Below are 27,464 nucleotides of genomic sequence, written 5' to 3'. Positions count from 1 at the left end.
CCAGGAAGAGTACCGGCCATAAAAGAGAAGGGTCCCTGAGCCCGGAGACAGGGGACTGGAACCTAAGGACACGGGAGGAGTGGACGAGGAGCCCAACACAACCCAGGCAGAGGAAGGAGACAGGAAGCCGGCCAGGTGAGGGGTGGGGGGATCATCCATACCTGTCGGACCAGCTGCTTCTTCTTCTCCTCACTCTGCTCGTCGCGGCCCTGCAGGTCCCGCTCAAACTGCGCCTTCATGGCCTGCAGGTTGACCTCCAGCCGCAGCTTGGCATCCTCGGTGGCCTGCAGCTCGTCCTCCAGCTCCTCCAGCTGGGTCTTCATCTCCTCCACCTGCTGCTCCAGGGCCCGCTTGGACTTCTCCAGCTCGTGCACCTGTGCCCCCATCCAAGGAACCCAAGTCAGGAGTGGAGGGACAAGGTCCCCAATGTCCCCGGCCTCGGTGTCCCCTCAGCCCCTAGTCCCTGGGGACATCCCCACGCGGGTCCCCTCCCGGGAGCCAGCTGCCAACTCGGCACTCACACTCTTGCCGACATCGTCCTTGGAGCTCATGAGGTCCTCCATCTCTGTGCGGAACTGTTTATTGAGCCGCTCCAGCTCCGCCTTCTGCTCCATGGCGTCCTCCAGGGCCCGTGCCAGCGACAGCGCCTTGGTCTCCTTCTCCCGGGCCTCTGCCTCAGCCCGGTCACGCTCCTCTGCGTACTTGGCGGAGATGGTCTTCTCCTCGGCCAGCAGCTGGGGGAGAGGTGGTCGCCGTGAGCCTCCTGCCCTCAGGTGGGCAAAGCACCCGGGACCACGAAGAGCAGGCACCAGGCCATCACCTAGGGTACCCGGCGGGCCCCAAGTGGGGTGCACGCCGTCCAGCATATCCTCGTAACCAGACGAGGACAGAGATCACCTCTGCCAGCACGCTGTGAGGTCTGTTTCATTTTCATCATTTGATAATCACGATTCTGTATGTCCCATGGCACCCCTTCCATGAAAACCCAGAGAGAACATTACTCCCTCAGAACCAGGAAAGGCCCGGTTCTCCTGAACAGGAGGACCATGTCAATCTGGCTGCTTAGAGGCACAGACCCACCTGCAGCCCTCATCAAGGATGCCCGTTTACGTTCAAATTCTTGGATATCCACTCTCCGTGTGGGCCCTCCTGGCACCAGACCTCATCTCCCCATCTCCCTCTGCCCCAATAGCTCTTTATTCCCCAGGCCCATTTCTTAAAGGACCAGAAAGTGAACGCTCTAGATTTTGCTGGGCTCTGCTGCAGAAGCAGGGAAGCAGCCGGAGACAGCAGCAAACTGAGGAGCGTAGCAGAATCCAACGCACCTTCACCCCCAGCGACAGGGACGGGGCTGCACTTGACCGGTTGTGCAGACCCCTGATGTATTCTATTTTTCTATCCTCCCCACTGTCTGGGTCTCTCTATAAGCTGCCTCAGAGCTTCTGGAATGAGGCAGAGGTATAACACATAAATAAAAACCCTACATCATAGGGGCGCCTGGCTGGCTCAGTGCATAGGACATGTGCCATCTTGACCTCAGGGTTGTGAGTTTGAGCCCCGTGTGGACAGCAAAGAAAACAAAGGAAAAAAAAATCCTACATAAGAGTAAAACTGGTTCATATAGACACTTTGAAAGACGTCAGCAACAGGAAAGGGGACGAGATGCCCTGCCACGAGGGGGACCCTGTGTGCCTGCCCTGCGGCCCTCCCGAGCCCGGTGGTGGGGTGACCCAGAGGCACCCACCTGGTCAAATTTCTTCTGCTTCTTCTCCAGGTTGGAGGCGGTCTGGCGCTGGTGGTCCAGGTCCACGAGCAGGTCATCCAGCTCCTGCTGCAGCCGCGTCTTCGTCTTCTCCAGCTTGTCGTAGGCGGCCACCTTCTCCTCGTAGCGCTGGCCCAGCCCCTCCAGGTCCTTCTGGAGCTTCCTCTTGGCTTCCTCCGCAGTCTCCAGGCACCCCACGCCATCCTCCATCTTCTTCTTCATGTCCGTCACCTGGGCAGGAGCACAGAGTCAGGGAGACAGCCCTTGCCTGGGGCGTGGCAGCCAGCCTGCAGCCCATGAGCAGAGGCCCAGTCACAGAAACACCCCTCTTCCACTAGGGCGAGAGAAATGGGGTTTCTTCAAGGGGGTCTGCCCAGTGTGTGCAGCCCCGGGGTGGTCTCTCCATCAAGACATACACCAAGCCTCTTGTTTTCCAGACAAGCCCAGAGAGGAGAGCCTTGTTCATCGGCCTCCCGCCAGGGACAAAGTCTGTCTGCTGGAGGCAGGAGCTCCGCAGGTATCCATCCCACAGCGCCTCCTCGCGCCCAGAGACAAAGCTGCCGCTCCGACCCAGACTGGAGCACAGACCACAGGCCCACCCCCAGGAGGTGGTGCAGATCTCCAGGCCTGGCCACTAAGGTCCTAGGATAGGATGCAGAACATGGCTATTCCTGGTCGAGGACCCTTTGATAGTCTAGAACAAGACTATGGCCTCCTTCTTATAACGATGCTTTAACACGCATAAGACACACAAGCTCACAAGCTCACCAAGCAAACCAATACACACGTGTGCTGTCGCGGGTCCTTCTCTAGACTGTGACACAGTAACCCATGTGCTGCTTTGTTAGCATATCAAGTACGAGCTCCTGAAGCGGCGGGAGCATCAGGACATCCACAAAGCCCGTCACAGTTCAGACGCGGTGACATGAGGTTTCCCTCGCACCACACGCACTGCCGCTGGCGTGGCTTATGGCCTACGTGCGTAACAGGAACACACACTACATGTCATCCAGACTGGTGGAAACACAGAAGTGATGTCTCCTCCGTCCACGTTTATAGACCCCTGAATCCTTCCCCGGGGACCCTAGTGAGGAGCTCTGGCTGGAGAGGGGCAGGCCTTGGGCTTCCTCTGTCCCCTGTGCAGGCGGGCACCCAGCCGGACACTGCCCAGCCTGCAGAGTCCCCCCAGTTTCCCCGAGTCTCTGGGGGGCGCCGATACCGAACCTGGGCATGGAGGGTGGCGATCTGCTTCTCCAGGTTCCGCTTGGCCTCTTCCTCCTCTTCCAGCTGCTCCTTGAAGGAATTCTTCTCATCCTCCATCTGCTTCAGCTTGGTGCTCAGGCTCAGCTTCTGCCGGTTCTCCTCCTGGAGCAGCTCCTACACCAAGGACAAGGGGGGCGCCAGGGCTCGGGGTCAGACGGGAGCGAGGAGCCGGGAGGACCCAGAGACCCCGTGGATACAAGGGAGGAGCTGGGCCCCGCCGCCATCTTTACCTGTGTGTCCTGCAGCTGGGACTCCAGGGCGGAGAAGTCCTTGGTGAGTTTGCTGGACTTGCTGTCAGACTGGCTGAGGAGACCCGTCACGTTGTCCAGCTCAACCTGCACGGGGACAGGAGGGACGAGGACCATGACTGCTCTGGCCCCCGCTCAGCGAAGGGGGGCTAGAGTCACAGGCTGCGCCCCGAAGGCCTCGCTGAGAGAAAGAGCGGGGAGCCCTGGAGATCAGGGCCAAGACCAAGGAGCAGCAGCAGGCACCCTGCGCCCAGGCCCGGGTCCCAGCGGAGGTCTCACCTGCAGCTTGGTGACCTTATCGGCCAGCTCCGTGCGCACGCGCTCTCCCTCAGTGAACTTGACCTGCAGCTCCTGCAGCTGGGCCTCTGCTTTCTTCCGCTTGTGCTCGGAGTCCCCCTTGCCCTGCAGCAGGACCTTCACCTCGTTGGCCAGCTCCCCTCGCTCGTTCTCCAGGGTCTGCTTCGCCTTCTCCAGGTTGGCTTTCACCTGCGGGGACGAAAGCCAGGAGGTGGAAAGGGGCGGCTGTGCCCTGGCAGGCGGCTGGGAGAGCCGCCCGGTCCAGATCCGGGATCTGTGCTCTCTGTAACAAGAACGCCGGCAGGCCTGCCCAGGGGATGCGTGCTGCAGAGAGCCCCGGGCCCGGACGCTCAGGCCTGACCTGCACTCCTCACTCAGCCGGACGTGCCATGCGGCACGCGTCCTCACCTCGGAAATGGTCCCCACCTGTGCCTGGCCACAGGGCCACAGGCACGTTCAAGGGGGAGCTGCACAAACTCAAAGGTGTGCTGGGTGAGGAAAAGCTGAAGGGCAAGGGAAGGCTTCACCAGAAGGGGCCCAGATGGACAAGGCGTGCCTCTGAGAATAGCTGACAGGCCGCCACGTGGAAGAGCCTTTGACTTCGTGGGCCGCCACCAAGAGTGGCTTGGTGCTGGGAACCACAGCAGGCAGAACGTGGTCTTGGGGACCTGCCTGGCCCAGCCACCTACCGGAGACTAGCAGGGTTAACATCCCAAGGCTTCCCATCAAGAATTCAGCTGACCACTTGGGGGTGCTCCAGAGAAAACCCTAGGGCCCTCTGACACTCATCACCAGGCCACTCCAATTCCTGGAGGCTTTCTGCTCTGGCAGGGTCCTGAACGAAATACTAACGACGGTCATTCTTGAACAACTTACTGAGTCCTTATCATTCACATCCTCAACTCCAACTGTCACGGATTTGAGTGAGAGAGACCTATCATTAGCCTCCTCTACAGATGGGGAAACTGAGGCACGGAGGTAGCTACCTGCCCGAGTCACACAGCCGCTTAGGGCTGGAGCCTGGACTCCGAGCCAGGCAGTCGGTACTGGAGCCACTTTGCCCTGCAGGCCTGGCCTGGGGCGGCAGCCAGTCTCTAGGAGGGCCCTCCCCGGCCCGCAGCCCGGCACCACCCACAGTCACTGAGATGGGCCCAGGGAAGAGCGCGCACCCGCTTCGTCTGCTCCAACTGCTCGGCCAGCTCCTCTACAGCCTGTGAGTGCTTCTGCCTCATCTCCTGGATCTGGGCCTCATGGGTCTTGGCCTCGTCCTCCAGGGTCTTCTTCAGGATGTTCACTTCCTGCTCGCGTTTGGACCTGGAGAGAAGCACCCTCAGGATGGAGGCCAGGGTCCAGGCGTGCTGCCGCCCTGGGCTCTTCTTCCCTGAATGCCGAGAGGCCGGCAAGGGGCACCGGCCGCCCCAGCCCTGCTGCCTCCCTCCTCGGCCGCGGACCCTCCAGCCCAGGCTCACAGACCCACTCTGTGCAGGAATTGGCACCTCGCCCTGGCCTCACCCCAACTCCAAGCCAGCTTCTGCAACAGGCCTCCCGCTCTGCTCCAACCTGGGGAGGACCTGTCCCCACCCCCCCATCCTCAGTGACTTGGCCGCTGGGCCGCCTGGCGCACCTGAGCTCCTGCTGGGCGGCCGTGGAGTCCAGAGTGTCCTCCAGCTCCGTTTTCAGAGCCTCCAGCTCCTCCCCAAGGTCCCGCTTCTGCTTCTCAGCTTTGTTCCTAGAAGCTCGTTCAGATTCCAGGTCCTCCTGGAGCTCGGAAATCTGTGACTCCAGCTCTCGAATCTTCTTTAGGGCCATGTTTTTCTGGGAGGCTTCCTCCTCCACTCTGCCAAAGAGACCAACAACATCAGGAGGAGGCTCTCTCCACCTCAGAGAGCAGAGTGTGCAGAAAAGCCTCCAGCGAGGAGCAGCCGAAGCCACTTCCGAAGTCATAACCATGGCCTTCAGGCGTTCCTCTCTGCAAAAAAGACATCTGAAGCTTCCAGAAGATTTAAAAGCAAAACCAGTTTGAGAACTGAAAAACCCCATAGAAGAGTCACTTCATTTTCCAAACTGAAATTCAGTGCTCTAAACGTAAAAATACAAAACAACTAAATATTAAGTGAAAATTAAAAAGGAAATAAAACGCTACAGTCCATCATTACAACAACTAAGGAAAAATACAAAGGTGCCCCAGATACTCTGGGGGTGAAAATCATGCCAGTGCAGGTTCATTAATTGCAACAAATGTGCCACCCTGGGCTGGGATGTGATAGTGGGGGAGGCCATGTGGGGGGAGGTGCAGGGGTGTATGGGAATTCTATGCACCTTCTGCTATTTTACTGTGGATTTAAAACAAAGCTCTTTTTTTTTTTTTTTTTTTTAAAGCATGCCTATAGCCAGAAAATTTTAAAATGCAAGGAACGAAAGGCCTGTGGTGCTCGGGTGACCTTGCAGATGACTTCTGGGGGATTACAGAGAGACAATAACAAAACAGCTGCATGCATGTCCTCAGGGCATAGGACAGCTCTTGCTGTGCAATGGCTCCAAGAGGACAGCAGCCTGTGGCTCACACAGCGGCAAGTGCCGACAGGGGGCGCTGGCCCCTCCATGGGCTGATGCATGGCTCCTACCTGGCCAAGGCAGCCTGCAGCTCCTCCTCTTTCTTGGCCAGCTGCATCTTGAGCTCAGCGATCTGGGCCTGCAGCTCGGCGATCTGGTCATTGAGGTCGGTGGAGTCCCCTTCCAGCTTCCGACGAGTCTTCTCCAGCTCCTGACGCTGCTTCTCCTCTCTTCGGAGGCGCTCTGAGGAGCAAGCCGGGGGAGACCGACAGAGCCCTCAGTGCTCACAGATTTTTTCCATCTTTGCTTTTTACTCTGACATAAAATACTAAGTTTTTGTCATAAACCATACGTGAGCCTTAAAGAATCACGATACGCACACTCGTACCCAAGGCCTGGATGAAGGAGTGAACATCCCCAAGCCTCCACGTCCAGTGTCACCCCAAACCCTGCTGACCTGCCCCACCAGGGACCTACGCTCCCCTGCACGCTGTGCTCACAGTTCCCTTGTTTTCCTTTAAGGCTGTACCAGGTCGGCCTCCCTAAAAAACAGGTTTAGTTTTCAAGAACCTAAACTGTGTAAGGGAACGTCCTGTATGAATTCTACACGCTCGGTACAGTGGGTCAGGGTCCAATGTCTGGCTTTACGATTTCCACTAGGACATCACTCAGGTCACCCCTTCGCCTTCCTGTGCGTCATCTGAGTAACAAGGATAGCAAGACCACCTGCCTCATGAGGGTGTGAGGCTCGTGGGCATTAGTATCCGTGGGCACGCACAACAGCTCCAAGCCCAGAGTCCGCGCTCAGTAAGGGTCAGTGGCTTTTATTCCTTGACTTGCTTTTGTCACTCAATATTGAGACCTTGAGATTTAGCAAGTTAAGTGTCAGTGCGGTTGACCCACGTGACCAGTCCAGTGTTCCGCCCGGTGAACATACCACAGCTTATCTCCCGGTGCTACGACTGACGGGCACGTGCGCCTTCAGAACGATGCTGCTGTGAGCACGCTGGCCCCGAACCCCTTGTGCGTGTGGCCGAGAGTGTTGCGTCGGTTGTAGGCACGTGAAGCTTCATACTGTTCAAGGCCACCTACCGGTCTATGTTCCCACCGGCCGTGCATGTGTGTGTGTGTGTGTGTGTGTGTGTGCATGTGCATGTCTGTCTGTCTGTCTTCAGCTCAGGTCATGATCTCAGGGTCCCGGGATCAAGCCCCACATCGGGCTCCCTGCTCTGCAGGGAGCCTGCTTCTTCCTCTCCCTCTAACGCTTCCCCCGCTTGTGCTCTTGCCCTCTCTAACACACAAATCAATCTTTAAAAAAAAAACAAAAAAAAACGACCCTCTGTGTTTGCCTGTGGCTATGCCCTCCTAGAGCTGGATGACTGTGTTTCAGACTGTTCCTGGGTGAGGGAGGGAGTCCGTGGGGTGAGACCCCTGCAGCACCTCACTTCCCCCAGCTGGCCTGACTCGCCTCATTCCCCACAAACAGGAGGGGGTAAGGCAGGGCTGGGAAAATGCTCCTGGTGGTCAGCCCGGACGGTGTGGGCCCTACGTGTGCAAGGAGTCAACAACTTCCCTGGGCACGCTGGGCTGCTCTGAGTCTGAGGCAGCAGCGGTTTCTGGCGTGAGCTCGGAGCCCCCAGCCCCCTCTCCCCTCTCCCCTCTCCCCTCTCTGCTATCTACACCTCTCAAGAGGCAGGGGTGAGAAATGCTCAGACACAGACCCGTGTTCCAGCCCGTCCTCCTGCCAGGACACAGGGTGACAAAGGCACAACTGGTCACCTGCCCCGAGTCAAGCAACGGCCTTTTGCAGCATCGGTCCAACCCAGCAGAGCACGCACGGTGCGTCTGTACGTGTGATTTACTGCAGCCCCTGCGGACGCCCGTTCACTGCACCCCTTAGAGGGAAGAGAAACTAAAGCCCACGGAGATTACGGAGAGCTGCAAGGTGACCCAGCTGGTAAGCGGCAGAGCTGGGGTCAGACCTGGGACCTCTCGGGAAGCCAATCTTGTGCAACTCATGGCACGTGACAGGAGAGAAATGCCAAAGTGTTCTGAGAGCCCTTCACGTGGGGGAACATCCCTCCCCAGTCCAGCCAGTGCCCGGAGGCCCAGACCCCCACAGGGAGCAGAGCCGTCCCCGAGGTTTTCAGGGCAGTGGCTGGGGGCTGCCTGCACACAGCGAACACGAGACCAGCCTGGTGACCCTGCTCTCGGAAGGACCTGGAGTGGGGATGCCCCGGTTCCTGCCCACCACCCTCTTACCCTCCAGGTCGGTGATCATCGCCTCGTGCTTGTTCTTGAGCTTGGCGAGGCTCTTCGATTTCTCCTCCTCTTCCATGAGGTTGGTGGTAAACTCAGCTATTCTGTCTTCCAGAAGCTTCTTCTCCTGGCGGGGGGGGGGCGCAAGGGTGGGTCAGAGCTTGAAGTCAGTTGAGCACAGAACACTTTAGCTCTCTTCAAAGTATAACTTGCCCAGAAATTTAGGGTTGAACCAAGGGGAGGACCTTAAACACTTGATTCACTAGGATTTTCTGGGTCAAAGGGTAATTCTGAAAGGTCACTAGCTGGTGCCTGCTTGGCACAGTTGGTTAAGCGACTGACTCTGGGTTTCGGCTCAGGTCATGATCTTGGGGTCCTGAAATCGAGCCCCAGGTCAGGCTCCATGAGCAGCGGGGAGTCAGCTTGAGATTCTCTCCCTCTGCCCCTCCCACTCATGGTCTCTCTCTCAAATAATCTCCAAAAAAAAAAAAAAAAAAAAAACAACAAAAACTCACTAGCACCCCTAAATTAGCTGGATAAGCTTCCTTAGTATCTCAAATATGGTGCCTAAGGCCTTCCTGGACCTGCGTCACCCCTTTGGGCTCAACTAAGAAAGGCACCCATGTGGCAGCTAGTATTGGGAAGGGGACTCACACAATTACTCTACCCTCTCTGTGCCTGGCACACGTTCACTGGGTGGGCTGTGACCTCCGCCTTCCTCATGCCCCAAAGCACCCGGCTGCTCCCCCCACTTCTCACCGCGTCGCCATCACTGGAGTCCTAATCTCAGTGAGTCCCTGACCAGGCTGACCTCACAGTCCCAGTACTAAACAAGCACCAACACCTAGCACGAGCGACCCAGTCTCCTGTCACAGAGTCCACAGGCTGGCGTCCTGCCACATCAGCCCCCACCCCACACTCGGGACTGAGGAGGGCCTTCTGACCCTGTCTTTCCTTCTCCTGACACGACTCTGGGCTTTTATGTGCTCAATGGCAGACTCTGACAGGGACCCGACTTGGCTCTAAAAGAAACAGCCACTAGCCTGGGGACAGCTGGAGGAGGGCCCCTGCACCTAACACTGAGCCACCACGGTGCCCAAATGCCCCCGGTGACGATGTGCAAAACCCCACAGACGGCTCAGCTACAAGTCTCAGGTATCAGGAGCTTGCAGAGAGCTTTACCGAAAAGAAATGCCAAACCCTGCCCTTGGACCCCACTCAGCGGTGAGAAACACCCGTTCGAATAGGACGCTGGCACCCGGAGGCCAGGGACACCCAGAAGAGGACCCATGACCAGATGCTGTGACTGCAGGAGAGGGAGGGAGGCAGTAGGCCCGGCGCCTGGCCTGCGCCCAGCCGCCCACTCTCCGCAGCCCGCGCATCTCAGCGCTCCGGGCCTCACCTTGGCCAGTTTGCAGTTCTGGTCTTCCATGATGATCTGGTCTTCCTCCAGCTTCTTCAGCTTGGCCTCGGTGGTCACCTTCTCCAGCTGCAGCTTCTGGCGGGCGCTCTCCTCCTCCTCCAGCTGCTCCTCTAGTTCCTACCGCGGAGCCAGGGAGACCGTGAGGGGGGTGGGGAGACCACACGGACCCGGCCCAACCCCCCACTTGTGGGGTTCCGTCTTCAAAACTGGGGTACGGAGACAAGGGACCCCGGCCCGATCGTGTGCTCGCTGGTTCCGAGGTGCCTCCTCGCGCAAACTGCCCGCCAAAGGCGTGAGCAGAAGGCAGAGCTGACCGCCCTGGCTCCTCGGACTGACCAAGGGAAATCAGACTTTGGTGCTCCTCTGGCAGTGCTCGCGGAAGTCTGACGCCTGTGAGAGGAACCACTGCCCACACAGAGGAGCTCTCAGAGGCCTCCCACGGCCCTGGCGACTTCTGCGTTCTCTCCGGCTCGAAGGGCGCTGCGCCTCGCCGCGCCGTGTCCCCTCCACCCCGTTTCTGGCGGCCAGCCCTGCCCCTTCTCTGGAGGGAGGGAGGGGCCTTTACCTGGATGTTTTGCTGCATTTTCTTCTTCTCTGCCTGCAGGTGCTGGCAGCGCTCCTCCTCCTCCTCCACTCTGGCCTCCAGGTCATGGCAAATCTCTTCGAGCTCCTGCTTCTTGGCGGTCAGGCGGGCCCGGAGCTCCTCGGCCTCAGCACACAGTTCCGTTTCCGCCTGGAGCTGCTCCTGCAGCTGCAGCTTCTCCGCCATGAGCTGCAAAGAGCACACAGATCACGTGAGCCCCCGCAAGCTGCTCAGGCCCCAGCAGCACGGAGGCTCTCGTGCTCAGGCTTCCGTGGGGAGCAGACCGTGCCCACCCGAGAAGTTCCCGTCTCGAGGGCACTGAGGCTCCCAGACACTTCCCACCACTAGCCCGTGAGCTATGCACTGACATCCCCAGGACACAGGCTCAGGGACGTTCACCCAACACTCACGAGCTGTCCGTCCCAACGGGGGGCCTCCCTACATCACAGCCTCCCTACATCACAAAACCCAGAAGGGGTCTGGGTCTGTTTACAGTGACAGCAAAAGGTCTCCTTCACCTCCAAACAACACGCCCCGCCCACTGGTGGCCAGCAGGTGGCAGCACCAGGAGTGGCCGCCCCGACTACCTAGGCCGAGCCTGCAGACACCGACCTGGGACTGGAGCGTCTCCATCTCCGTGAGCCTGTTCTCTGCGGCCAGCTGCTTCTCCCGGACCTTCACCAGCTCCTCCTCCTTGGCCATCATCTCCTCCTCCTGCCGGCTCACCTGCAGCAGCGGCTTGACCTGGAAGAGATGGGAGGTAGAGGTGTTCGGCTGAGGATGCCTGTCCGGGCCCTCACCTGTGCCCAGTGCGAGCTCACGGGAGTGACGGGCAACTGGACAAGCTGTGGGGAGGAGGCGTGAGCACAGACCATCTTTCTGGAAATCGATTCAGGGCTGGTGCCACAGGCCTCTGACCCGGTAAGTACAGGTCAGGGAAACCACCCCCGTGTGTGTGAAGATGTGGACAGCAAGTTTACAACAGTGAAAAACCAGGAACGAGAGAAAGAAACACCACGGGAAAAGGAGCCAGATAAAATAGGAAATGTCTCCAGGGAATAACATGCTGACTTTTAAAACAAATGATGCTCGTGAAGGAATTTTAAATGGAAAATGGGAAACACAAGACTGTTATGCAAGTCGGAGCTCTGCTAGTAAGAATGCCTATGGTTTACAGAGCGGAGATTTAAAGAGAGTAAAAAAAAGAGAGGGAATAAACACTGAAACATCTCGACACGGACGCTGGCTCGGGGCTGAAGGGATCACGTGCGACCTTTTGTTTTCTTATGTTGTCAGTCTAACTTTTTGCAACTGCCACAAATTAGTTATTACAAACAAAGGCAGCCTGAATGACTTTCACGATGAAGGGACTTTTCTTTTTTTTAGAAGGCTAAGGAGGGGAAGGCCTGTCCAGCTGTGTACGTTCCGACCTACCGCCCTGAGGCTGCCTGGGAACACAGCGCCCCCAGCACATTGTTGGGAGGGGCCCAGCAGCCAGGGCGTCACACGGATGGGAGCTGCTCTGAGCCCGACGGCAGGCTGCAGCCGTCCACGCCAGACACGTGCCAGGCACGCACGCTCTGGACCCCGCAGGGCAGGCCCAGCCCGGGCTCACGTGGGCAGGCTCACGCCACTCCCAGGGCCCCGAGGCCCGCACAGAGGCCTGTGTGGGGCCTGCCTGTCCCCGTGCCACAGGGGAGGCCGGCAGGGCGCGCGAGGCCCCGTCCGGAACCCACCTTGGTGAAGAGCCTCCACCATTGCCAGTTCCGCAGCTTGAGGTAGGCGGCGCAGTTCCTCTGCAGCACCTTCATGGCCGTCAGCTGCTGCTGCCGCTTGGCGAAGGCCCTGGGGACAGGGGCCCAGTCAGGGCAGGGGGCCGCACACCTCCAGCGGTCGGGAGGCTTTTCCGGGGGAGTCAACCCCGCCCCGCCTGAGATGCCGCAAGACACAAGTGCAGGGAAGGAGCCTGGCCTCGGGGTGGAGTCCGGGGGGTGACCCCGCAGAGGGTGACTGACAAGGACCTAGGTCACCAGGCCACCCTCTTTCGCCAAGAGGCAAGTGAGTTCACGGGGTGAGAGCCCCTTGTAAACTAACTAGATCTGTGTCTGGTGTGACCGCCGGCCACTCAGCAGACGTGCTGACTTCAGCTTCCCACCCTGCTGCCACCCGCCATCGGGGGGCCTTTGATTGGCGGGAAAACGTCAGCAGCCGATGTCCTGCAAAGGTGGGCTTAACGTGTCAACTTAAGGGGCTTTGGGATACACGGAGGCTCCGTTTGTCCAAACACCACAAAGCCATGCTCTGTCTCCCAGGGCTCCCAGCTCACACTGGAACATACGGCCCCAAGCACAGACATCGGGGTTCCGGAGACCAACGTGCAGTCGCCGCACCCACTGCCCTGCAGCAGGTGAGCCCCACTCTCAGAGGAACTGCGCTGGACTCAAGGATGATCTCCTGAGGAGACCAGGGAACTCTGGGCATCGTCCCCACACGAGGGACACGGTGAGGAATACTGGTAAGCAGAACTGTTCGGGGCAGGCGAATCAGGCCCAGAGTCACCCTCTTCCCAGCTGGTCACTTTAAACCTCAGGCAGAAATCCAGAAAGCAGGGGGCATGGAGCTCCACACCTGGGCGTCCCTCAGACTGACGCCGGATCGGCATCAGTGCCCATGCAGCAGGAAAGCTGGGAAGGGCCTGAGCACCGGCAGGCTGGGCAGAGGCGGGCCCCTCCAAGAACTCACTTCCTGGCCAGGTAGCCCCTGCAGCAGGCCTGGAACCCGATGATGACATCCGTGATCTTCAGGTCCCGCTCCTCCTCCAGGTGGGCCAGCACACCAGCCCGGAAGAAGACCTTGCTCTGGCCGATGCGGTACAGGTTGCTATCCAGCTCCAAGGCTTTGATCTAGATGGGAGCAGAGCAGGACACTGACCCTGTGCCACCATGGGGCCCTTGGAACAACGCTGGGAGCCAGCAGTCTGTCCCAGAGAGGCTATCCACCAGCAGCTGTTTCTCTGCTGGGCAGCCCGTCCCCCGGAACCAGAGACAGCGGGGCTCAGAGGATGCTGGGAGGGGCAGGTGGCTTCCCGCACAGGGCAGGTGACGTACCAGACAACTGAAAAACACAGAACCCCGACATCAAAGGGATCTCAGGGTCTTCCCCCCTTCTACCTCCCACCTCCATGCACTGCCATTACGGTCTACCAATGCCCAGCTGGGCCACCCTCAAACCAGAGGGGGCTACGCGTCATCGTTGTCACCAAGACTAGGACACGCTCTGGTTCAGGCCAAGCCCAGACCAAATGCTAATTAGGTGACCCAGGGCTTTAACCTCTATGAGCCCCTGCTTCCTCAGCTGGAAAATGGAAATAATGCTTTCTTTCGTTAGAAGAGAAGTGAAGAAATCAAGCAATAGTGCCTCGTCCACAGTATGGCCGTGAGATCTGAATGGGAAAGCACAGAGCTCAGCACAGGGCCACCCGCACTGTGGACAGAACAGAATGAGTGCCCATTACCATCCCTGAGCAGTCTGCGTACAATGCAGGGCTCTCTTGTTAACCCACCGGGGGAAGGGTCTGCCTGTCTGCCTGTCGGGAGACACAGATTTAGAACAAGCTCTGAAAGTCAAAGCCTGGAACAGGAGAAGTGGGATCCGAGCGAGCTTCGGGGCCCCCAAATGGCCCCGGTCATCCTGGAGAGGCCCTGGGAGAAGACTGGAGAGGAGCCAGCATGGGCATCTTCCCTCCCTGCCCCACCCCTAACCTGGACAGCCACTAACCAAGTCTCCTGGACAGAGGGTGGCCCACACACCCTCCCTGGTCACACCCTCTTTCCCACCAGCTGGTGAGCGCTGGACAGCAGGGAGCGGCCTCCTCCCTCCCATCCCCACCTCCCTATCACCTAACGCAGAGCTTCCCACATAGGACATGTCTGCTTCCTTCTTCCCGCTTCTCTTTCTGACAACCCCCCAGCCCACCCTCTCTCCTCTTTGGAAAGAATGCAGAGGAAAGACAACAGGAGGCAGGGGCCGCTCACCCCTGGGAGGAACACGACACCTATACGGTAGGGAACAGGACGGGGGAATCCGGCCCCAGCTTGGCCACCGAGCCACCAGGGGCTGCCATTCATTCTAGCAGAGTTCAGAGAGCCCGCTGCATGTCAGGCACTGCTCGAAGGGCTGAGAGGAAATGTCCAGAAGCACACACTGCGGGGGCTTGGGGCCGTGCTCCGGGCAGCTGCCCTGGTGGGGAACTGCCCCCTGCTAACCACACTGGGCATGACAATCCAAGGAGACACAGGCAAGAAAGCACGAGAACATGCCCCAAAGGGAGGGAGCAGCTCCCGTCAGAAGCCTGCTGGGGCCGCAGTGTCAGTCTCCACACCGCCCCCGTCCCGCACGCCATCCCTGACCATCCCAGGGCCAAGACGGCTGCTGCACGGGGCGTCCGGCAGAATCAGGACTGGAGCAACGGCAGGACAACAACGTGCAGGCGTCATCCAGTGAAAAGGGCCGTGTCCAGGCACACGGGTGCCGGCCATGCACGTGCACCCGCCAAAGGGCCACCCCCTCCGTGGGAGCCAGAGTGGGCAGTTCTACTCACCATGAGCACACACGCCTGCTTCCCATCCATGAAGCCCTTCGGAATGGAATTTGGTGTGAGGATCTCGTATCTGAGGAAGAAAGAGAAGGCTGGTCAGTCTAGCCCCTTGCTCGGATTCCCCGCGGCCTGGGATGCATGGCTTCCTACAGGACAACACACGCAGGACTCCCTTCACGGCGTCTCCCAAGGAAGGCAGACATTCAGCAAATCCCACCCTGCTCTTTCCTTAGGCTCAGCGACCCAGAAAGCCTTCACGCGTTCTAGAAAGTGGATGGAAAGTCACACTGGACTGTTTCAGTCAAAGACGAGCTTTAGGCTGGGCTCACCAACTGCTAACGGCCCGGTGTCCGCATCTGCCCCTTTCCCCCGAGGCGCTGCAGGGGCCTCTAACAAGTGGGATGGTCCCGGAAACAGGGGGCTGCATCACGCCAGTAACCGGCCCTGAGCGTAGCCCTTACACACATAGGACCCTATGGTCGATGTCCCACTCGGTCGTCCCCACATGCAGCAAGAAGCCCCAGAGCTCTGGGACCTCCGTTTCTACAAAGTTCCTCGAACACCCAGGTCTCTGGCTGATTCCTCTTTAACTTCCCTTCCGAGATCCTCTAACAGTAGCAAGCAGTGCCAGGCCACCCAGTCACTAGCGGTGACAGCCAGCAAGGTAACAAGACCAGGAAACCCCCTTCTCATACAGAGGGTGGCACAGAGATGAACAGGAGGAGCCGGCCAGACCTCAGCCCTACGGGGATGAGGAAACTGCTCCTGGCCCACGCGGCCCGCCGCAGGAGGGGGAGGCTCCCGGCCGCGGCTCACCTCTGCCGGAACTCCTGGAAGACCACTCTGTTGGGGAAGCCCTGGCGGCAGATCCGGATGCCCTCCAGGACCCCGTTGCAGCGCAGCTGGTCCAGCACGAGGTGGGGATCCAGTTTGCCAGCCTGGAGAAAGAAACACACACGTGTGGTCTTGAGTCGCTACCTGGCGTGGCCAGAGAAAGGCAGGGCAGGCCCCTCGTGGCTCAAGGGAGTACACACCCCCAGGAGTGGGAGTCCCAGCAGCCCACAGGTACCCAGTCCGGGTCCGGGAAAGGCTCCAGGGAGCCAGGCACCCAGCAGGCAGGCCGGCCGCAACTGCAGCCTGTCTGCTCAGGGTGCCTTGTGCGGTGCCACGGTAGGTCTCTGCTGAGGCTCTCAGGGGGGGGGGGGAGAGACACCACTTCTGCTCAGGGAGACAGACAGGGGCCCAGCACCCGCACCTTCTTCTCGTGGTTGGGGATGATGCAGCGGACGAAGTTGGGGTTGGTGTTCCTCAGTGTGGCCATCAGCTTGGCCAGCTGCTCCTTGTAGAGCTGGCCCACGGTCCGGAACATGCCCTTCCGCGTCTTGAAGGCCCCGGGCAGCGCCGTTTCCGACATGCCGGCCACCTGGTCCAGGCCGATGATGCGGTCCACTGCAGAGATCACCCAAAAAGCACATGAATGCCCAGTGGTCCTGGGCGGGGGGGGGGGGGGTGGAGGGACAGGAGAGACAGACACCGGGACAGGAGGAGGAGAGACTACAGAACAGCGAGACCGTTTCTACGCAGAATCTACACAGAGGGCTAAGGTCAACTCCAAACGTTTAGCAAACTTGACTTTGTGAACAGGAGGCAGGAAAGGGTTTGGAAAGCCTGCAAAGCCACGGGCGGGGGGTGGTGGGAGCGGTCCAATGGCTAACCCCACATTCCTATCACCCATCTTCAGCACACTGGACAAGCTCCTATTCCCAGAGAGATGTAATAAAGCTGCAAGGATCTCAGAATGGCGAGCCTGGTGACATCACTAGGCTGCCTCTAACGAGGTGTTAACACTTGACCTACAAAATCCTGTTGTTTCATAGTCCCACTAAAAAAAAAAAAAAAAAAAAAAAAAAAAAAAAAAAAAAAAAACAGTATTCTGAAATCACACTGACCTCTACCTAAGGGCACAGAGCTGGGAGTTAGAAAGTAGGAGCCGTAAAGCTACCTGCCACAGTTATTAGGACTCGACGATTCCTGCATTGTCTGGAGGCCTGCGCAGAGCCCTCTAAACCAGGGGCCTAGAGCAGCACACGGCATGAGGAGCAGAGAGGTCACAAGAAGTGTGCGTGCAGACCCCTTCCTGCTCCTGTGTCTCACTGGGTCTCCTAGCTCTCAAACACCCTCCCGGGAGGTAGCCCTCGGCACCGTGGCGCATGCCCAGAGCAAAGAAGGAACCGCTTCCTCCGACGTGAACGCAAAGAACAAGCAAGCCCAACCACAGCGGCTGGGGGCCGGAGGGCCGTTTTAAGCAAGAGCCAGTATTAGAAGCCTTCGGCTGCTGGATGTAAAAGCTAAGGGCTCTGTGATGAAGTCTGCTTCCTATTCTTTTGTGGCCAGACCTCTAGGATTTATGTGAAAATAGAAAAAAGAACAGGTGCTCAAGACAGGAGCCAGGAGCGAGGATAGACCCGTTGAACCAGTCAATTAAACCGGGAGGCCTTTCTGACCTCACGCACCCAGGGCCCATTTCACTGGCTACCGAAGGCTTCCGGGGAGTGGGCGGCTTGTGAAGACCACTCAGGTTGCCCAGAGGAAGGGTGAATGTGCCCCATGATAACCAGCCGTTTGCGTCCTGCCCCTGGAGGCTCGGCCCAGAAGGAGCAGGCCCCTGCTGAGCGCGCTGAACGAAAGCACAAAGACTATCCTCGCTTTCGGGTGCACGCACACACAGCAGGGCGCACGACTCCTCGACCTCGTGCTGAGACACCCGTAGCCACTCAAGCAGCAAGATGGCGTTGAGGGGCAGCTCTGAGGAGGGTATGAATTTTTAGGCTGGAGTTTCCCCCCCACCCCCCATTTCAAGATGCAGATGGACAGCCTGCCCACAAGCCAGGGGCAGACCGGGGAAAGGGACAGGCAGGCAGGCAGGAAGAGCCACGGGGTCAGAACACTCAGCAGAAGCGCACCTCACGCAGCCCTGCAAGCAGCACACACGAGGGCCAGCACTCAGGGTGGCCAGTCACCTGGTTCTAGGTGGAGAATGGGAAAGCGGTGATAGAAATAGGCTCTCTGAGTGCTCTCCATCTCTGCAACAGAGAGGTTAAAGCAAAACCAGGCAGAGGAAAGGAGGAACCGACAGAAGCAAGGAAAGAGAACTCCAGAGCCACGGAGAGGTGGAACCGCAGGACGGGAAACCCGCGGGCCAAGGTTCTGGGCCGCCATGACATTCCCACGGGTGCAGGTCCGGCCCTGGTCCCGGGACCGCAGGAAAGGCGGGAAGAGGCCGGCCATGGCCAGGGGAGGCAGGGGGTGGGGGCAAAGGGCGTACCATCCTTCCAGAGCTCCGAGACGAACTTGTCGGAGGACTGGTGCAGAAGCGTGGCGATATTGTCATTCAGGGGGTCCATGTTCTTCATCAGCCACTCGTCCGCCTTGTAGTCAACCTGCGAGAGTCAGGGGCCGGAGTCACAGGCTGCTCTGGGGACACAAGCTCTGACAAGCGCCCCGAAAACCAGCTGACCCCACGGGCGCCAACACCCCTGGAGCTGGTATGTCCTGCCCCAAGAAAGAAATGAGCGAGGAGGGCAGCAGGGGGGGAACGTTCTCGGCGGTGGGACGTGGAACAGCGAAAAACTACCCACGACACCGATATCCAGCAATGGGGGGCTGCCTGAGAAATTTAGGTTGTGGTGATAAAATATCCTGTTTTTAATTTTTTTTTAAGGTAATATAAACATAAAGAAAAAAAAATCCTGGCAGGACATAACCAAAATGTTATAGTATTTCTTTTAGTAACGGGGCAAGGATTTTGGCTTTATCTTTTCAGGATGCCCAAGTTTTCTCAGAGCTTGTATTATTATTTTCTGAAATATGTTCTTCATGAGTCATCCATTGCACTTTCACTGCAAAGACCCCAGAACGATCTGGAGCGCAGGCCACCTTGGCCTCCCTCTTCCTAACCCACAGCACGGCTCAGAGGTGACCGCTGTTCTGGGGCCCCTTCTGGAAGTGCTCCCACAGGTGTGCTGCTGTCAGCGACGACGTGTGTGATGCTTGCTTCTTGCTACCTCCAGGGAGGCGATGAAGCCCCAGACACCACATCCCTGGCCATCTGGCTGCCTGGGCACAGCCAGCATGCTTGCCCCCGCCCCCAGGCGTGGACACACGTGGCCAGTTCCACCGTTCAGGCTCACACCGATGGGCTTTCCGGCATGGCTGGTTTTTTGCAATATGAATAATACTGCAATAAAAGCCCCATGAGCAGCTCTGCAAGTGCATTTCTAACACACAGAGAAGTGGAAATGCGGCTCAGGGATGTTGCCTTAGGTAACTATAGAAACGGGGTTGGTTGTTTCAGGGGTTTGTTTTTTTTTAATGGGTGTTTTCAAAGCCAAGAGCCGTGTGCTTCAGCACCAGCAGGAACCAGACGAGCTCCGTGGGAGAGGCTGGGCTGCAGGGGGGCCGCGTGCAGGAGCAGTGGGCAGGGACCAGGGCGGGGACCAGGTGTGGCTCGGAGCAGGCCGTGACAGCTCGTGGCTCACCTAGCCTGACTCCTCGCACATTCTGGCGCAACTGTTAGGAGCTTCAAGCAAGGAACACAGAACTTGCTGAAACCAGCTTTATTCTAAGTACAGATCTCTGAGGACTCAGGACACCCCTCTTCAGTTCGAGATGAGGGCAGTTTTGCCATTCTGTGGCTGGGCAGCCTCGGCCATTAACAAAGCTGTCACCCACTGTCATGGCTCCCCACCAGGCCACTATGCCCACCCCATGTCTGGCGATGTGTAGAGACCTTTTTGTCACATCTAGGGAGAGTGCTACTGACCTCTGGTGGGTAGAAGCCAAGAGTGCAGCTAGACATTCCCCAATGAGCACAACAGTTGGGAACACCGCAGACAGCGCGGCCGGCGACGACAGGTGTGCAGGGCCCGAGTGGCCTCGCCTAGAGCACTGACCTGCGCCAAGCACCGGGCCGCACGAGCTCACTGAATACACGTAACGCTGCACGGCGGTGCTTACTGGTTTTCCAGATGAGGTGACGGAGGCTCAGAGAGGTTAATTGGCCCCAAGTCACACCACTTAGGGGTGGCAGGGTTCTAATTCAAACCCCAGCATCTGCCTTTAGCACAGATCTCCCTTCCACACCCAGAAAATGCACCTAATGACAAGACCCCCGAGACTGCTGCGAGCCCCTCGTACAATATCGCACAGGACGGGGCTCTCGCAAGGCAGGAGAGCCGCGTGGATGCTGATTCCTGCCACGGGGCACCCCGCTGGATGAGTCACGAGACAGGCACTGTCCCCTGCCCCGCCCCCAGGGCTGCCCAGCTCCTCTGTCATCCCCACCTCCCTGGAGGAGGACCAGCCGTGCATGTGCTCGCCTCACCTTGCCTGCATAGTGGATGATGCAGAAATCAGCTTTGTCCTTCAGCTGCTTGGGCTTCTGGAACTTGGGGTGGGTGCCCTGTTCCTGTACCACCTTCTCTACGAAGCTCTTGTCGGTGGCTTTGGGGAACCAGCACTCCTCGTCCAGCAGGGCCAGGATGCCAGGGGGCCCTGCCTGGGAAAAACACAGCAACACACAGGTGAGTAGGACCTGGAGGCCCACCCCACCCCTGCCCTCACAAGAAGCCGGAGGTCAGGACTGAGAACCCGCAGAATCAGCAGAGGGTGGGCGGCACTTGTCCCCATAGAGGGCATAAAAAGAAGCATTAGCAGAACTCAACTCAAGAATTCTAGTCTAGGGGCACAGTCATTAAGCATCTGCCTTCGGCTCAGGGCATGATCCCAGCGTCCTGGGATCGAGCCCCGCATCAGGCTCCCTGCTCCACTGGGAAGTCTACGTCTTCCTCTCCCACTCCCCCTGCTTGTGTTCCCTCTCTCACTGGCTGTCTGTCAAATAAATAAATAAAATCTTTAAAAAAAAAAAAAAAAGAAGAAGAAGAACAACAACAACAACAACAACTCTAGTCTAGGGGCACCTGGCTGGCTCAGTGGGTAGGGCATATGACTCTTGACCTCAGGGTCATGGGTTCGAGCCCCACCTTGGACATAGAGCCCACTTAAAAATACATATATAAATAAGGTTCTAATTTAAAAAGAAACTTATGAGGTCTGGGTGTGGCTGACACACTTTAACCAGATGATCCATCACGGAGTTTCAAAAGCTTAGTGCCCCGGAAATCACCTGGTAGGTTTGATGGGTGTGTGCCAGGGCCCACACGCCCGGGGGGCTGCCCTCAACAGGCACCTTCCCTCCTTGGAGCAACTCTGAGACACCTCCCCCCATGCTGTGTCTGCACCACGATGTGGTAAGATGTGAGACATGGGGCAAGTCCTCCGAGGAAGCCCCCGGAGCCCCAGCAGCACACTGAATTGATAAGAAGAGATTGAAACGCTGTGGAGCCTGGTGCCCGGCCGACAAGACTCAAAGCCGGATGGGATCTTACTCACTGGAAAACTCAACTGATTTAAGAAAAACTCATCACAAAAGTCAAGTGCTTCACGTTAGGATCATGAATCGTTTCAACCCCTGCCCCCGCCTCAACGAACACTTCCAAGTGCACCAGCTCCCTCTGAGATCTTCCAGCTAACTGGCATTTCGGTGTAACTCTGGCTGTACCCATTTTCAGCAGCTCAGCACTCTGGAAGATGTGAGTTCAGTGCTTTAACTCAATCGAGAGAGAACCCAGAACAAGAAACCGCTCAGGCTCCATGAAGGAGCATATCCTGTCCAACCTTAAAACCCAAGCAGGTGACCCAGCCGCACCTGCAAAAGCTTTCGTGATGAAATGAGGGGAAAGGGGAGGGCTCTCCGGCTACCACCGCCCACCAACAGCCAACGCTGTGGGACGGAAGCTCTGGCGCCGAGTTAGTCCTAAAGGCGGGCAGACTCGGCTCCTGTACCGGGAACAGCACTTAACACCCTGGCTCTGCCCAAGGCCACGCCGCAGCAAAAGCACCTGGGGACAGGATGTTCTAACATAAAAGCAGCCTGTTTCTTTAAGACAAAGAAAGCCTTATCGAGCCCACCCCTCAGGTAAACACTGGGTGGTCTTCTGGGACTGAAGACAGGATACTTGGGCACCAGCCACAGCCCCACCTGGTTGGCAGCTGGGCGAGTCCCCCAGGCACCAGATCTGAGCCCAAGGGCCTATTCCTGCAGCTGGCATTGACAGGGAGAGGAACCGGACGCATGCCCCCCTGAGGGGACAAGTGACAAGCCAGGTGTGAGGTCAGAACAGGTCTGGCACTTACTGGCTTCTCGATGAGGTCGATGCAGGGCTGCAGGTCGAGGCCGAAGTCAATGAAGTTCCACTCGATGCCCTCGCGCTGGTACTCCTCCTGCTCCAGGATGAACATGGTGTGGTTGAAGAGCTGCTGCAGCTTCTCGTTGGTGTAGTTGATGCACAGCTGCTCGAAGGAGTTCAGCTGCAGGGAGAGAGCGCTGCGTCAGAGGGTGCCCGCCCTCCCGCCACGAAGCCGCGGCTCCTCGGGGAAGAGTGGGACGGGTGTTCAGGATGGACCTCCTTGGGCAGCTCGGTGCTGGCCCCCAGGGAGCCCAGAAGAGCAGGCGTCTTCCCTTAATCAAACCCACTTCCTGGGGCCCATGGATCTTTCTAGAAGTTTGGTAAGGCCTCTTTCAGAACAAAGTTTGAAAGTGAATAAAACAGATCGACTAATTACAAAGGAAAAAAGTTACATTGAAATGTAATTCTCAAAATACTGTGCCATACGAATACATGGTGCTTTATTATTAATAAACGAAGCTGTGGGCTTCGTGACTTCCAGGAGTTTGAGGTAGATGAGCGCAAAGGACGTCTGAGTTCAGGACCTCTCTGGATCCTTCCATGGACCCCAGGTTAAGAACGCCTGATCTACTGCAAGTATCACTTTTCCAGCCAGACCTGTCTTCACAGGCAGAGAGCGTCTTGTCCAACCCTCAATAAATAGTCGCTGGAAGAGTAAAGCTCAGAAAGCACCTGCCCGTGAAGGCTCCCAGGATACCTGCTAGAAGGTCCTGTTCTCTCTAGCTCTACCGGTTGGGAACAGGAGTGCTTGCTGGAACTTAAAACACGCCCAACTGATGTGTCCTGTCTCCACGCAAGCGAGGAGCTGGCCCACTCAGAATGCCATGGGACCACAGGAAAGAAGATTCCTCGGCCAGGGAGAAGGGGCCAAGAGAGCACAAGTGAGGAGCTCACATCGAAGATCTCGAAGCCAGCGATGTCCAGGATGCCGATGAAAGAGGCGCCCTGCCTCTTGGTCTTGTCCAGAGCCTTGTTGATCCGCAGCACCAGCCAGCGGAACATTCGCTCATAGGTGGCCTTGGCCAAAGCCTCGATGGCAAAGTCAGCCTGGGGTGGGGGAAGGGAGGGGACACACCCAGGGAGACAGAAGGTCAGATACAAGGAACGTTTAAATCTTATAACCCTTTGCTCCAGTCACTCCACCTTCGCCCGCCCCCCCAACCCCCGCCCCGAGACAGCCCTAAGGATAGAAGAAAAAGCTTTGCACACAAATACGGTCATTGCAATGTTATTTATAATGACCCAAATTTGCAACAACTTAGATGCCCGACAACACAGGCATAGCATGAAGTACTTAGACATTTACAAAACCTTAAGATAAAAAGGGACACACTGAGGTATCTACAGAAAAAATGATAAGACGTTTGAGGTTTCCTTCAAATAATGCATGTGGGAGGTGGGGGCATAAGATTAATGATGAGCCAAGACTGGCCGGGAATCAGGAACCCTTGAAGCTGCCCATGCAACCGGCATATGGGGCTCATTACACTATCCTATTTTGCAAATGCTGGAGCAGTTCCACAATAAAAACCCAGGGTGACAACTAAGTTTTAGAAAGAAAAAGCCTTAGGGCGCCTGGGTGGCTCAGCTGGTTGAGTATCCGACCCTTGATCTCAGCTCAGGCCTTGATCTCAGCGTTGAGTTCAAACCCCGCGTTGGGCTCCAGGCTGGCATGGAGCCTACTTCAAATAACTAACTAACTAACTAACTAAATAAATAAATAAATAAAAATGTTTTAAACACAAACAAAAAACCTTGCAGGAAATAAAGAGCCACCCAATATCTGTCACTGGCCAGGACTGTGACCATTTTGTTTCTTTTTCTAGATTTTTCTCTATTTTCTGAATCCTAAGTGTTCATATAGTAGTTTCATACTGGAAAAAATAAAGGTTCTTTAATTATTAGGGAAATGAACAGTTGGTAATAATTATGCACGCTGTCTTTTGAAAACAACGCTCTTGGTCGTGGTAGGACGGCTCCGCAGGGCGTCGCCCACAGGCCCATGGGCCCACAGCCACCAGTGTGGGGTACCGTGGACGGCACCCCTAGGAAAAAGAACTCATCAATGTGAACTTCAAAGTATTTTTGAGAGGTGGGAGTACAGCACCTTAAAAACGCCCACCACTAGGGGCAACAGAGGGGTCTGGCTGGGGAAGGACCCCAGCTCCCGGGGGAGGCAGGCACACTCATGAGGCACAGCCGAGGGAAGATGCCACTGTCTCTCACCACGCACGAGACAGCAGGTGGTGGAGAGACAGCCGCTCGGCACGGGCTTCGAGGACAGTGGGTGCCGCCGTCCTGGTATCAGAATGAGTTGTGCTAGAGAAACAGCAAGTCCTCGCTTTACTCTATCCCCGCACAGAACATGCCTCCACACTTGTCGACCAGTCAGTGTCAATGCCGACTCGATGCAAAGGGGCACAACCTAACCACAGCCCTTTCCAAGCCAGTGGCCCCGGGCCACTGGGCCACTAGGCCTCTGGCAGCATACTGACCCTCTGGGGCCAGTTTTCCCATGTTCTCACTGGGGGTAAACACCACCTTGCTCCCCGAATTGCTGCCAGGACTGAATGAGGGACCCAGGCAAGGTGCCTATCACAGCAATGGCCCAGAGCGGGCCCCAAACCGGCCGCTGCAGCGACCCTGCTAGGAAGGCAGCCCGATCTCCCTCCCACCCCCCCACCCCCACCCACCTACCCCCAATCACACCCCCCCCCACCCCAGGCCAGAGGGCATACCTGCTCCTTAGTCTGCGCCTTCTGGACGTAGTCCCGTCCCACCTTGATGCGCGGGGTGAGGATTCCTCTGGTGAAATCCGTCACATTGATACCCAAGAGGTGGGACACTTTCTGGGCAGCTGTGATTCAAAGAGTAAAGAAGGGAGGACTAAGAAGTTTTAATTAAACCCAAGAGAGTAAGTCCCTCTGCTCCACCGAGAGGTGGTAACTGAGAGATCATTACCAGGACAACTGGCTCCAGGCCCTTCGTCAGCAGGGCGCAGAATGCCCAGCTCTCCCCCTCAGACCCCATGGCTGTGCCACCTCCTCACTGGGGGCCCAGGGCCGGTTCCCCTGCACATTCCTGGCCACACGGTGCGTGTGGAAGTGGGTCCTACCCACGAACAGGACTGGGAGGAACAGCCTGCCCACCCCGACCCCAGTGCTAGGGGCCGCAACAGCACACGTCCCCTGGTAACATCTTTTATAATCCAAACACGTATGTATTATGTTTTTTCAGAAGCCCCAAGAAGAGCACATTAAGGCCAACAGCTTAAATGGGGTCATCTGCAGTAACGCAGGGAACGGCAGCGGCCGCGGAGCAGACGTGGGGATGGCAGCCGTCCACGGTCCTAACGTGTTCAGGGGAAGGCGCGCAAGATCCCGCGGCAGCAGAAATCACTGTTCTACTAACTGGAACAACTGGTTTGGCCCCCAGAATGATGGAGGGAAACCCACATCCATTCGAGCAAGGGCTTTCCTAACTCCTGAAGCTCACTCCCTGAAGACACACCAGAGTCACATTCGTGTATATTTTATTTAAAAAAAATACAGAGCGTGGGGTGCCTGGGGGGCTCAGTTGCTTCAGCTCAGGTCACGATCCTGGGGTCCTGGGATCGAGCCCCGAATCGGGCTCCCTGCTCAGCAGACAGCCTGCTTCTCCCTCTCCCAGTCCCCCTGCTTGTGTTCCCTCTCTCGCTGGCTGTCTCTCTCTCTATCAAATAAATAAATAAAATCTTAAAAAAAAAAAAATACAGAGCGATAGCCAGCCATGAATACACATAAAATGAAAAAGAAAGGATTGGCTGGAATTCCTGTAAGACTTCTTCTCCGTAGGAAACCCAAGCCCAGACCACGGGCCCCGTGTTCCAGGTGATAGGACCAGCATTACCTGTGTTGTCCGGCATGGACGCCTGGTCGGTATTACGCTCCTTCTTGAAGACGATGTTGCCGAGCTGAAGGACGCCCGAGATGACTCGCAGCAAGCCTTTGGGGGGGCGATCAAAGGCAGCTCAGAACCAGGGGGGGATTGGAATAGCCCCTGGGTGGAGGCAGTTACTTCCCCAGGGGCCCCTGAACAGGACAAGCCACACGGTGGCCCAGCCACCCTGGAGAGCTCACTACCAGGGCCTCTGGCAGGCCTTGGCTTAGGAAGCCCTATGCTTAGACCCGAGCTCTGTTAAAACTCCCAAAACTTCTAAATCAGGACCAAGAACATGCCTCTGGCCTCAGGGCCCACTTGCCTTTTTCTATAAATGAAGTTCTATCAGACAAAACTGTGCCCACCATTTACATACTGTCTGTGGCTGAGCCAATGTGGCTCCAACCCTCAGGCTAGAGAACAGAGCATATTCTCCCTCTCCCCCAACCTTTTGCAAATAAAGCCACAGGCTTCTCTACCCTCCTTCTGGGGAAACAGGGAGACATGGGCATGTTCCACCAATGCAGGGATCCCAGCCCCGGCCCCTTTCCATACTCCACTGAGACAGAGCAGGAATGGAGCAGGGCCCCGAGCAGGCAGGCACCTGGCCTCATTCTCCTGTGCATAAATGCCTGTGGTACCGCTGGGAGCAAATAACTCTGACACTCAAGTCTGAGGCACCATTTCCCCACACACTCGAGGCCTTCCTCCTGGTCTCTACAGGACTCCCTCCAAGTCAGAGCCAACAGGAAGCTCTCGCCAGGCCTATCAGCTGCCCCAACGCCTCCAAGGGCACGATGAGCCACCCCCGCCTCCCCTCCTTCAGCCACAGGAGGGCCCACTCTGTACCCATTTGTTCCTCTTCTGGGATGCCCATAATCCTCATGGCCTCCATGGTCTCCTGGAACATGTCCTTGTCCTGCTGCCCTGGGATGGTCACGTGTCCATTGGACAGGAAGCGGTATTTGTTGTATGGTTCCAACAGGAGATCAGCTGAAAGGGTGGAGGGCAAAGGCGGGTCAGGGAGGTGCTGTAACCAGCGCTCTAGTCAGCACCATGACCTCCAAGGTTTGGGAGAACGGAAAGCATCCCTAAAGGCCTGAGATAGCCCAGAACCGCAGAGTCGCCAGGAATATTCTCCCCTCCGTGTGAGACTGCCCTACACGTAGCCTCTGAGAGCGTCAGGGCCCCGTGACGCACAAAGGCAGACTCAACCGCCCCGGCTTTACTCTGGCATGGTCAGAACAGAAGGCC

At 57.3% G+C, this 27,464-nt stretch overlaps 1 protein-coding gene across 1 annotated transcript in view; it reads right to left on the bottom strand.

Annotated features, from left to right (window-relative positions):
* The window catches only part of MYH9 (myosin heavy chain 9), an 89,564-nt gene that overhangs the window by 6,939 nt on the left and 55,161 nt on the right, over window positions 1-27,464 (bottom strand). Inside the window, exons 9-33 of the mRNA XM_048218171.2 lie at window positions 27,060-27,203; window positions 26,181-26,276; window positions 25,031-25,149; window positions 23,187-23,339; window positions 22,240-22,413; window positions 20,369-20,542; window positions 18,311-18,425; window positions 16,241-16,434; window positions 15,802-15,923; window positions 14,989-15,058; window positions 13,131-13,291; window positions 12,125-12,233; window positions 11,001-11,132; window positions 10,371-10,577; window positions 9,785-9,922; window positions 8,386-8,509; window positions 6,195-6,366; window positions 5,195-5,407; window positions 4,740-4,884; window positions 3,553-3,759; window positions 3,256-3,360; window positions 2,987-3,139; window positions 1,745-1,993; window positions 522-734; window positions 162-374 (exon numbers count right to left, since the gene is read on the bottom strand). Coding sequence (XP_048074128.1) covers window positions 162-374; window positions 522-734; window positions 1,745-1,993; window positions 2,987-3,139; window positions 3,256-3,360; window positions 3,553-3,759; window positions 4,740-4,884; window positions 5,195-5,407; window positions 6,195-6,366; window positions 8,386-8,509; window positions 9,785-9,922; window positions 10,371-10,577; window positions 11,001-11,132; window positions 12,125-12,233; window positions 13,131-13,291; window positions 14,989-15,058; window positions 15,802-15,923; window positions 16,241-16,434; window positions 18,311-18,425; window positions 20,369-20,542; window positions 22,240-22,413; window positions 23,187-23,339; window positions 25,031-25,149; window positions 26,181-26,276; window positions 27,060-27,203 — 3,902 coding nt within the window. The remainder of the gene's footprint in view (window positions 1-161; window positions 375-521; window positions 735-1,744; window positions 1,994-2,986; window positions 3,140-3,255; window positions 3,361-3,552; window positions 3,760-4,739; window positions 4,885-5,194; window positions 5,408-6,194; window positions 6,367-8,385; window positions 8,510-9,784; window positions 9,923-10,370; window positions 10,578-11,000; window positions 11,133-12,124; window positions 12,234-13,130; window positions 13,292-14,988; window positions 15,059-15,801; window positions 15,924-16,240; window positions 16,435-18,310; window positions 18,426-20,368; window positions 20,543-22,239; window positions 22,414-23,186; window positions 23,340-25,030; window positions 25,150-26,180; window positions 26,277-27,059; window positions 27,204-27,464) is intronic.

Source organism: Ursus arctos, unplaced genomic scaffold, assembly GCF_023065955.2.
Source record: "Ursus arctos isolate Adak ecotype North America unplaced genomic scaffold, UrsArc2.0 scaffold_21, whole genome shotgun sequence".
In the NCBI taxonomy this organism is placed as follows: domain Eukaryota; kingdom Metazoa; phylum Chordata; class Mammalia; order Carnivora; family Ursidae; genus Ursus; species Ursus arctos.
The sequence above is the reverse complement of the archived record's forward strand: the minus strand, read 5'-3'. Positions and strand labels throughout refer to the sequence as shown.